Source organism: Protomyctophum bolini (genome assembly GCF_963924005.1).
Source record: "Protomyctophum bolini genome assembly, chromosome: 15".
Lineage (NCBI taxonomy): Eukaryota > Metazoa > Chordata > Actinopteri > Myctophiformes > Myctophidae > Protomyctophum > Protomyctophum bolini.
In genome coordinates this window covers 32923232-32935381 of record NC_137876.1, presented here as the reverse complement: position 1 = coordinate 32935381, position 12150 = coordinate 32923232, and the positions used below count along the sequence as shown (strand labels likewise).

Genomic DNA, 12150 nt, shown 5'->3' with positions numbered 1-12150 from the left:
TCCTGGTATTCTTGGCACACAGTGGTCCAGGAGTAGAGGGTGGTCACTCAGTAGCAGGATTCCCCTACTGGGCGGGGCAGATGGAGACACTGTTCCTTGGCTGCTCGGGCGACTAGAAGGGGTGTCTTTCCGGTTGCCACATATTTCACTGTCTGCCACTATGTCTTGTGCCGTCTCTACTAGGCCTCTGTGCCTCTTGTTTTACTATTCATGCATTTTCATTCAGGGAAGGTCAGAGTATCAATAGCCCACGTACACGACAGTTAATCCCTTTGGATTAAGACTATCATATTCTTCAGTGGCTTTTAAAGTGTGGCTGTTTCCAAGAGTTGGGGGACCAATGAATTCTTCACAAAGCATCTCTCAATACAATGGCTGCTCTGTTTCAGAACGTTCTACAGAGATAATCAAGTCATGGTAGCTTACACACCTAAACTACCTGTGTTAATCTGCACAGACACACGCATGCTTTGAGGAAGTGTTCAGACATTGGTAGACTAGGCAGGGTTCAGCCCTATGTTCCCTAATTTTAGGCTTGAGGCTGGGGTTGGTTTGGGGTTAGGTTATGGCTGAGGTTTAGGTTTGAGGGAACAAAGGACTGATCGATGGAACATATTACGCTCCCAGTCAAAACTCAGGCAGACGCACATGCAAGCCTGTACCAGTCCAACATTTCTCAAATTAATAATATAGACAGTTGCAAGAAACTGATGCTATAATGAGGGATTTGGTTTAGGTCGCGTTCTGATGTCTGCAGGCTAAATTTATGTCAGTTGGCATGGAGTCTAAGCTCTGGGCGTTTGTCTGAGAATTCATAATGATCTAATTACCCAAGTGTCATTTCCGCCATTAAGAACAGACCACTTTTTAACTGCAAAATTGCAAAAAAAAGCAAGGGTCTTGAACATGGAGTCTGGGACCCCTAGGGGGTCCTCAAAGATACTGCAGGGGGCCACCAAATATTTGGGTGATAGGAACGTTTTAAATTTTTATTTTTTAACCCTCACACTTAAACCCACTTGAACCCTCACATCCCTATTCTGGGGGCAACATTAGCCCCTGTCTGAAAACACACATTTAACATGAATCCAATATGTAGTGTGTGGGTCCCTGCTTCATTTCTATATTAGCTGATATTAACTGATCCTTGGCCTGAAAAACGTTGAAGACCCCTGATTTAAAGGGTGCATAATGGGGAAATGAAATAAATGGGTCAATAGCGCCATCGGCTGGTGAATATAGGATGTGCTCTTGGCATTTATCAGCCTCAATTCTATACTGTTCCAGTTCAAAAATTGTCTGCTCATTTCTTTGTGTCACCACTTGTTTAGTTTGTATCCTGTGTGAGTTCTCTCTCCTGATTGGATCAATTTCAATGGTATCCTGACCTGAAAATGTAATTTCTGTTTACTAAAGAGCATATCAAAGTTTTATTGTTGGGTTTTCAACTCCAGGCCAAATGCCACCATTGAAGCCTCCATCGACATGGACATCTGAAGCAATCAAGGAACTGAAGGCCAAGCTTCGACTGGAGAAGGACAGCGTGGTGACCATATACAGAGGGGACATCATGACAGTACACGTTCCTACCGTCCCTGAGGGGAAACAAGTTTGTTGGGAGTTTGCTACAGATGGTTATGACATCGGCTTCGGTGTATATTTTGACTGGACTCCTGTCACCAGCCGGTCTATCACAGTCCACATCAGCGAATCGAGCGATGACGAAGATGAGGATGACATTGAAGGTCAGTGCGTGTCGGCCGCATGTCATTATCCTAAAAAAAAGGCAGATCGACAAGACCTAGACTTAAGTGGTTAACACTTGATTCTGTCACAATTTACCAACATAAAAGTGTGTAGACAATAGACATGTGTCTCTGCCTGGTATATTTGTTAGTTTTCTTGAATTGTTGGTATGTGCTTTGTGCTGCAGGGCCCATCAGTAGCGGAGATGTTGAGAAGGGCTCCAAAACAGTGTCCAACTCCAACCTTGGTGAAATCTTGCCCGTCTACCGCCAAGATAGCCACTTGTTGGTGCATGGCGGCAGTCATGAATTCCCTGGTGAGGGCACTTACCTCCTGAAGTTTGATAACTCTTACTCACTTTGGAGAAATAAAACACTGTACTACAGAGTATATTATAGTGCCTGAGAAGAATCCTATTCCCTATTGTCTATGAATGTATGATATACAAGAACTATGATTCCAAGAACTATTTTTTGATTCCACACATGGTAAAAGAGAGAATATTATCTAATGGTTAGCAATGGGCACATCTATTTTTTACCACTATCGGCTTGTATCGCCCCAGGGGCCACATTTTGAACGCAACATGTCCCACTTACCGATAGATATTTTCTAAAGCATTTCATATAATGTATATGTGCCATGTCTCCATGTATGTACTGTGCATTTAGATAAAGTGTCTATCATAAAGTAAATTATATATTGTCGTAAGCCATAACATTTCTATTTTCTGAAAGCAGCGATCAGGGAGCCCTTGACACATGCTTTGTATGGGTCAGATGCACTGTTCTAAAGTCATGGGTGTTGATTTAACTCGCTGAGACAGTCAAGTCCTGAGTGTTCATTTAACTCTCCTTGTTAAATTAACACTCAGCACTTGGGGATTGTTTTTGTTTCCTGTATGTTCCCCTTTTTATGATTCTTAAGTTCATTCAGTTCCTGTCATTTGTATTTATGCAACTGCATTCTTGCTGATTCTTTTCTAAAGTCTGTGTGAAATCCAACCATGTTTGTTTAATTTCATATAAATAGTGTGCACAGCAAGGCCAATGTTTTATCCATGTACTTTCTCTGTGATTATTGTTGTTAAGACACAAGATAAAAGTCTGTGTATGTTTAATGTGTTGGAGGAGGTTTTACGGGTTGACCAGAGGTTCACAACCTGTCTATTATGACACAAATAAAAGCCATCCCTTAACACGTGAAGCTGGTGTTATGTAATAGATTCAATATTTACATTTGACTTGCCCCCGCTTAGCTTATTTGTTTTGAGTGAGGGATCTGATCTTAACCACAGTTCAGCCACAGGATGTCTTTCAGATTATTTCCTCAATGTATTTTATCCACAAATGTAAATCAAAGTCACTGCATTTGTATATCCCCTGTGCATTGGACATATTTTGTAATGTCCAGTCCTAATTTGTCCTGATTTCCAAAATCAATGCTTTTACCTCATTAAATCACTTGTGTGCATGTTTCCAAAGATTTCTTGCTGATTTCCAAGGCTTTTGCTGCTAATGTTGTGTAGAATATAAACAACTGATTCAATGCTTCCCATGTCTGCTGTACTATATTGTTTTAAATGTTACATATGTATCCTGAAATTATTTTCCATAATAAAGAGGAAAATTATTGTATAGTTTTCTGAGTTACATATGGTATTTTTTTTATTTTTTTTTAGTTGTATATACCCATTTAGGGATGAAGACCACAAATTGTTTTTCAAAGAAAATATGCCCACTTAATTTGAGAAATGAAGATCTAACAACATCAACTCTTATCCAGAATTAGAAGCTGCTCCAAGTTAGTCCCGTGTGTTTCCATTAAATTCTGACTGGGGGATTGATGTAATTGTTACAGAGCTGGTGATGAACACAGTTCTCCCTAAAGGCTGTAGGCAGCCAGCAACACTGAATCACATTTAGGCAAGGGGAGTTTATTATAGGACACAAGAGCATTAAGACAAAAGGCAAAAAAATATATATATATAACTGTATGATAAAGAGAAATAGTTAAGAGAATATAAAATAAGAATATGCAAACATGTACAAAAACTCAAAGGTTTGGCCTAGTAGTGATATAAAGACTGTTCAACAACTGCATTCAATAAAACCCTAACCACACCAAAGGGTCAAGACGGTTTTAGCGTTGTCCCTGCGGTGTGATATGTCTTATTGCACGTTGACCCACATTGACCCTAGTGATTCAACGCATGGAATTCAATGGCGCAAACTACACCAAACCGTTTGGACCCATGGAGTTGCATGGTAACCCTTTGGTGTGGTTAGGGCTTTAAGGTTCACCTCAGGCCCACATAAATGGATTTCCATTGTTGTAGCTCAACTACCTATCCTATTGGTTGTTTAGAATGATTAGCGCAGGTGAGGCAATTATGGCCCTCCTACAAATAACACTGGGTAACTTGAGGTAGGTTCAAAATAACATGCATTGAGCTATAAAACCAGTCCATACTGCGTAGCTGTCGTCATGAGTCATTTAAACTTCTTCGCTCTTTGGTCCATCGCTAATGCTCCCCGCCAGTTTGTTGGGTAAGTAACAACAGCGTTTCAAAATGTGGTGGTGTTGGGTAGTAGTTTAAACCTTTTCATTAAAAGTTTGTTCATACTGTATCTCTCCCTGCAGTAATTCCAAAAGGAGACAAGTCCACCTGCCACTGCCTCTCCCCAAATATTTGGTTATATTTGGTTTAGGAGAGTGGGCCTCTATAACATCCGTATGCGTGGAGGTTCTGGTGGGGGACAAGACCCAACAAATTGGGACACTGTCACAACAAAACAGGCAAGGTTGGCCAGTGGTTCTCAATGTGATTACAGGGGTCCCCAGCTGAGTTGGTTAATGGCATCAAATTCAATCAATCATTTTTGGCTATAGCATAGGCCCATGTGAAAATGGCAGAAAATGGCTGCTCTACAAGCTCAGTGACACTGTTTGAGAACTGCAGTAGGCATGTTTGCATTTAAATTTGTTTCAAATGAAGCACATGCACTGTAAAATCCTGAGGGTGTACAATATTGGACCATCTTGGAACACAAGATTTTACTGTTTAGTGTACACTGTACAGTTTCCTTTAAATTAAAGTGGCATGTTTGACTCCCAATAAAGCTGGTCTCTCACTTGGAGTGGTCATTGGGACCCTGCAGTTGTGGCAGCGGCGGAAGCGAGCGGAGGAGTTTATGGGAAGATCAAGCTTAAAGTTTGCAGAGAGGTAACATGGATATTCCTTTCCCCTGTATTGAAGTCTACAGCAGCGATTCCCAAGCTATGCATTTGGTGCCCCCAAATTGGCAAAACTTTTTAGATGATACAAATTGTATCTGGGCAAAAAAGTAATGCAATTTTTGTATATTTTAAATATATATATATATATATTCTTACTAACTTAAAGTATATTCTTAGTTTCATTGATTCAAGCTGTAACTCAATCGATTAATATGATCATTAAATGGTGCATTTATATAGCGCTTTTAACCAAAGCACTTTACATAGCTTGCATTACATTCACCCTTTCACTCACCCATTCATACACCAATGGCGAAGGGCTTTCAAGATATTAAAGTGGAACCCCTGTCTGTATGCCTATACTCTTGAACACAATGTGTGATTCAATTGACTATTGCATTCCTTACACTGAATTCTGACCAACGTACCACAGGATAAAACTGCCTTCATCAGCAGTACGCTAAATGAAAGCATGGGTATCGAGGCTAGCAGTACGCCAATGGTACAAGGCAAAAAACAGAGGACACGTCTATTCCCAGAGCAGCAACTGGTATGTAGATCTTTCCCAAACACTGGACACAACAGTGAGCAGACTTTTTTTTTGTACTGGAATGGCCTTTTAATATTTCTCTTGAACTTAATTGTATCTTAATGTAAAACACTGTTTCTCAATGTGGCATCCATCATTGAGGTGTTTTGTGAGTTAAATGATTGATTGGTGGTACTAAATGGACCCAACTCTGAGCGTGAAATGGACCTGCAAGTCCATTTGTACACTCTCACTTAAATGAACATTCAGAGTTTTACTGTAAAATTGTATCAAATGTCTGTCTGTGGCCTGATCTGTAATGATGCTTACACCCTCTAACATATACCGGTGTGTGTGTGTGTGTGTGTATATATATATATTTTTATTTTGCAAGGACGCCCCGAGTCTTGTTCATTTGGATTTTTGTGTGTGTGTCCGACCGACCAGAAATCTCCCCCCTCGCTTTTGGGTGTTTTCCATTCTGAGTTTCAAGCTGACAGAACTCGAACCCATGACTCCACTTTGGCAAGTGATCAGCGTCTTACTTGGCCACGGGTAAGGAAGACTCCTGGTAAATAACATTTAATATTACTGTAGTCATGTGGGCTGAATAACTGATTCTTTGTTTTTGTCCTTCCATGATCCATCTATTTAAAGGATACGACTGCTGGAATTGCAAGGAGAGGCCAGACCATGTGGAGTTCAATTGAAGGCACGGAACAAGGTCCAAGCCCCAAGAAAATGAAGATCTTTGGAGGAACTAGAAGAAAAATCAAAGCAGAAAACTCTGAGCATGAAGGAGATTCCAAACTGGAAAAGGAAAACCTTGTGGGTGCAGACTGTCTATCAGTGTGTCCATCAGCACGCTGGAGACATGGCATGTGTTTGACTGATCATCATACAGCCGTTGTTATTGGAGGGGAGACGTCGGCGACCAGTCAAACTCATTGCAAGGATTCTCTGTGGAAGCTTGACACAGGTCAGTTAATTTATATGAGGGAAATTTCTTTCCCACTGGCTCGCACACACACACGGATACCTGATAATTCAACAGTCTTTTTCAACCATGTAAAAGACAACTAGCTAGAATCACAAAGTGTTGAATAGATCTATATTGCTAATTTTTGCTGTGTGTGTGTATCATACTGTATCGTAAGGTAACAAGATCAAGAAGTTTTGCCGACTTCTCAAGACAAGTCGGCAAACCGTGGAGAATATTCGGCAGACTCTTAAGAACTCGGACCGGAAAGTGACGAAGAGTCGGCGAAAGGGGAAGAAATCTCGGCAAAGATGAAGAAGAGTCGGCGACCCGAGTTCTCCAGTATTCTATCGTAAGACTGCTACATTTATATATTTTGTTACATGGCTTTTGTATCTTCCTCAGATAATGATCACTGGTTCCCCATGAATTCCTCTGCCTCTGGACCTATACCACCTCCTGCCACTGGCCACTCTGTAACCTATGACCCTGAATCCAACTTGGTCTATGTGTATGGTGGCTTGGGGGAGGGACACAGATACAGTGACCTCTACATTCTAAATACTCTGAGCTGGAAATGGGAGCTTGTCACTGTGAGTTTGTCACAAAAGATAAACCTTGTGGTTACTTCACTTTTCAGTACTTTAGTAATAGTAGCTAGCAAATGTTTCTATTCACCACTTGAGCCTGATTTATACTTTGTCTCACAACATTGTGCATTGTGGAGGTTTAGGTCTGTTTTGGAAAATATATTTGCCTATAGTAACATGCCCAAAATGGGGACACTACTGAAGTTTTTTTTTTTACGTGCATGTTCCCTCTTAGGCAGCTGGAAACATTCCTTGTTTGGCTCATCACACTGCAGTCGTCTACAACAAAGAACTGTATGTCTTTGGTGGTGTCCAGCCAAGCCGTGGTGGTGCTATGACAGGCTTGACCAGTGACGCTCTTTACATCTTTAACCCAGAATTTAAACTCTGGTACAAGCCCATCATAGAGGGGAAAGCACCTCTGTCTAGGCTTGGGTAAGTTGACACAATGTCATGAGGTGGTGTTGCCATTTTTTTAATTTTAATTTTAAGATTTGATAAAAAATTATGTATTGAGCAGGCACTCGATGACTCTACTCTCGAAGAAGCTGTTTATCTTTGGTGGCCGGAAGACTGCAACCTACCTCAATGATCTCCACGTTCTAGACCTTGGTAAGGTAGAGAGGCATGTCATGTTTTTCCACAGCAATCCTTAATCTTCACACTAATTTGATCTTTTATTTTCTTTTTTATTAAAGGTTTTATGGAGTACACTGCTGTGAAATATCAGAACATGCCACCAATGCCACGGGGGTGAGTACCGTATGTAATTCAACCTTGACAAATGCTATTGCAATGCCCATCTGTATTTCCTTTCTAGGACAGACTTGCTTGTACTACATGGCACGCAGGTTACCACACAAGATGTCTGTTAATGCACTTTGTTGTTTCGGAAATAATTGTGCCGGTATCTGGAGTTATTATTTTAACAGTGCAAGTACATTGTATTTATATAGCACTTTGAGGTCTCAAAGTGCTTTACATACAGTGAAAATATAAAGCAGATTAAAAATGCTGTACAATTCAGCTCAAACAAGACAACAATACAAGCGTCGAATAGATCATAAATCAATAAAGTCAAGATGAACCTTCCACAAACCCTAGGTGTGGCTCGCAGACTAGGGGGCGAGCTGTCTGGGATTAATGTTGAAAATCACAGGACCGATCAATGCCAAATGTCTTGTGTGCTGCCAGTAGGCCAATGAAGTAAATCCCAGATTTTATGTTTATTTATTTTTATACTAGTTTACTTTTTGTGAACTTGAATTATATACTCTAAATCAATTAAGAGGCAAGTGACTCCATATGCAGACGTCAATATAATGTCATTAATCTGAGATCCACATAGTAGCCAAGCTGTTATTAGACCCTTGGTGATTGGTATAAGTTTTAAGAATGGTGTTGGAGGAATATTATTGACCCAGGTGATTTTTTTTTGACAGCTTCCATGCAGCACTTCCAGTGTCAAACGACAGGATTCTGATCAGTGGAGGCTCAAGTTCTATTGGAACTTTACAGGATGTTCATGTCTTCAATATAGGTGAGGATTGTTGCTTAACCCTTTCTCTCAGATGGCAGAATACTGTATACTGAAAGTGTTAACTTTCAGAGTCTAACATTCCTGATTTTTACGGTCTAATTACTCATTGACATAATAATCCTGATTTTGCTACTTACTCCTTGTGTTGAGCATATAGAAACCTTGTATGTCCAAAATGTGACCGTTCTCGCAATGTGAGCTTGTAGATTGGCTTTTTGCTATATTTTGTCATGATGAAATGGGGCATTTATTAAACTGGAATATGAATTTGAGATGATATATATATATATATATATATATATATATATATTACACACAACAGTAACAATATACTGCATGTCTTAACTAAACGATTCGGTCTGTTAGGATTTTAATTATGGTTTTAATATACTTGACAATTTATAATCACAAAACACTATTCTTCATTTTCTGAGTCGCTGGGTTTCTTGTATCAATAGCTGATGTATTATTTTAGTAGACTGTAACACTTTCTTTTTCTTCTCAGACACCAACATGTGGACTTCATTAAAAGCATCACCTCTTGGCGACAAACCTCTTGTTGGACACAGTCTCATCCATCTGAGCACATCCATCCTTACAGATGATGAGAAGCGAAATGAGAAGTGGAGGAAGAAAAAGCTTGTGGATATCGAGTGCAGGGTCTTGGTGTTTGGCGGATCAGATGGCTGTGGACTGTACAATGATGCCTTAAAGTGTCATATAGAGATTCCTCTATAATTATGTATAATGTATTTTAATGTTTTATTGTTTTTATGTGATTTATTTGTATGAAATAAAATGTACAGTACTTTTAACCTGGATTGATGGATTATTGGATAGAACAAGAGGGATTTTTTAAACTAAAGGACACATTCATTTTAACATCTCAGCTTTTGTGTGCACCCAGACTGTTATGTTGGGCTATAAGACTAATTGAAAGCACGCCTGTGCTTCTGGTGGTTGACATCGTCTATGCATGAGGGGATCATTTCATGCATTAGGACAATATCGTGAACCAGGGATGTGTTTTCAGTGATTCTAATTATGTTGAATGGGACTCTGTTCAATATATCTGGGGTGCACGCTGACACCCAGATGTGTTTACGTGAAATACCCCTTTCAATTAAGCGGGCTAGTTGGTCTTTTGGATGGACACATTGACTTGCCTTATGAAAGTGCATGTTTGGCTTGTTAATGGTTCTGTCTCATTAGGCCTGCCTGCAGTTTATTGTGGCCTTGCAAGAGCATTTTGTTCAGTCAAGCTAACTATGAAGTAATGGAATTAGCAGAGAATTACATTAAGGCTTTATATTCTCCCTACATGCGTGATTGGTCAAAAGACATCATGGGGAAGTGCATACCCTACAGTGGTTCTCAAAGTTGGGTTCAGGGCCTCTCTGGGTTACGTGAGGATTGACCCTTAGTCTGTAAATGGTGATATCACATTTTTCTAATTTTATTTTGGACAACAAAGCATATTTTACATAGAGGCACTCTTCTTGCATACCTTCAAATAAGGAATGCACCAGCCCGGAAGGCTGGCGTAGACGTCCGGCCACCTAGGCTGCTTAGCGTGTTGCGGGTTCAATTCCGATCCTGATGACCTTTGCTGCTTGTGACTCCCCATCTCTCTCTCCCAATTTCCTGTCGGTCTATCAAAGGCTGAAAAGGCTCCAAAAATATATTTAAAAATAGGGATGCAGTGACATCATCGGTCAATATCGATATCGACAAATAAAGCTGACATTAACCGATGGTAGTATAATCTATATCTGTTTTTGATAAGCATCAATTTTGCACTGGCTACGTTACCAAGCTGTATTTCTGAACAGTTTGATTTATTTTTTTCCCTGTGACAAAAGGGGAAAATAACCTTAAAAACTAAATGAATATTGGTGTCAGTAGCCGAATTGTTATTTTAAAGTAACGTATCGGACAAGAATTTCCATTTCGGTGCATCTGTGGCAGTTCACCCTGCCACTGAGACTGAAGATAACCAACAGTTTGAATTTGCAGAAAATGAGTTTAGTTTGACATTATTTATTGTGCATTTGTTGATTGATAATTGATTGTTGACTTCATTGAAGGGAGCAACTACTGTGGGGTATGGGGAACATGCCAACAGTGGGAGGGTTTGTTTAGAGAACTCTTTAATCATATTTAGATCATTTATAATATTATGTGACACTAAAATATGTTATGAATTGTGATGTCTCTGGACATTGGGAATGCACTGGTATACTGGTATGATTGTGGAATCAATTGTACTGGTATGATTGTGGAATCAATCCAGGGTTGGTTTGGTCCATGGGAGGGGCCTAGCCTTTATAAGGAGCACCTGCCACTGCCCGGGCAATCAATGTAGGATTGCACAGGGTGCAGAGCAGACCTAGATAGAGCCAACCTGGCCAGTGGGCTGTATATACTTCTTTTTTTTGTATGCCGTTTGTTGGAACCACTTTCATGTGAACTCTGCAAGGTGAATAAAACCATATTGATTGTTCATCAAAAGACTTGTTTTCAGTACCTTTCACTATTTTTGAGCTGGTTCAGTGCCATTTTTGGGCAAAAAACAGTTCTGTATAAAACATCACAAACCATTTACAACCTCTGGTTAAAATAAAATATGAAAATACACTTTTTCATATACTTTTATACACAAAGGCTACATTATTTCCACTGTGTCACAATTTAGTTTTTAACCGCAAAACAACAAACATCAAATGTGTGATGTTCATGATTCACCAGGAGCCTGGATGCATGGCTTGGTTCCAGGCTTAAAATAATTAATCTCTATGGGAAAAAGTAAAATTGTGGAACCATAAAATGACCGCTGCTATGCCCTATTTGGCCAAGACAAAGGTCATATTGATGACATCAGTGTGTAACATACAAATAGGTGAAAACAATTTCCCCATTGCCTTCGTGACAGAGATATTTACTTTTTTTTTTTGTTTCATACACCTGACCACCAGGGTAACATACAACATAATATTTTTGTCATGTAGACACTGAAACAGAATGACTATCAAGAGTCTTTTGATGCTATCATAACTGCAGGGTTTTTGACACGGAATAGGGTGTTTCCTGCTTCAGTTTGGTGTTTGATCTTAATTTGTAGGGGAAAACAAATATTTGAGCTAAAAGCTATGTTACATCGCATAGTAATTAATTTATCTGGGCATAGTGTCAAATCAAGTGATTGCCTGTACTTTGTGTATAATGTATCATAAAAATCAAACCAACAGTGCCCCCTGCAGTCAAATATATGAAAATGTAGATTTTGTTTTATGAATTGTACCTGGCACAATAATAATAACATTAATATATGTGTTGTTTCTCACCAAGCAAGGAACAACATGAAAATAGAATTTGTTCAACTTCATTGCAGCCAACATTGGTTTGTAATCAATATGGTACTGTATTATTACTATTTTATGAACATATACAGTAGGTATATATTGTCATATGTATTCAGTACTCATTGCAGAATTACTGTAGAGATGCCCCAGTGAGCTGTGTTGAG

At 39.5% G+C, this 12150-nt stretch overlaps 2 protein-coding genes across 2 annotated transcripts in view; one reads left to right on the top strand and one right to left on the bottom strand.

Moving 5' to 3' along the window:
• ptgr2 (prostaglandin reductase 2) overlaps nucleotides 1-12150 on the bottom strand; it is a 174759-nt gene that overhangs the window by 126794 nt on the left and 35815 nt on the right. The gene's annotated exons all lie outside the window — the stretch shown is intronic.
• LOC308329339 (protein TMED8-like) lies at nucleotides 1459-3341 on the top strand. Its single transcript, XM_080783595.1, has 2 exons — nucleotides 1459-1745; nucleotides 1934-3341. The coding sequence occupies exons 1-2, from the start codon at nucleotides 1460-1462 to the stop codon at nucleotides 2149-2151; spliced, it is 504 nt and encodes a 167-aa protein (XP_080639721.1). The 5' UTR covers nucleotide 1459; the 3' UTR covers nucleotides 2152-3341.

Bases quoted from the DNA above. Each gene is read 5' to 3' on its own strand.
- LOC308329339 (XM_080783595.1), top strand. From the start codon at position 1,460: ATGCCACCATTGAAGCCTCCATCGACATGGACATCTGAAGCAATCAAG. The intron at 1,746-1,933 runs GTCAGTGCGTGT...TTTGTGCTGCAG, and splicing joins AGATGAGGATGACATTGAAG to GGCCCATCAGTAGCGGAGAT.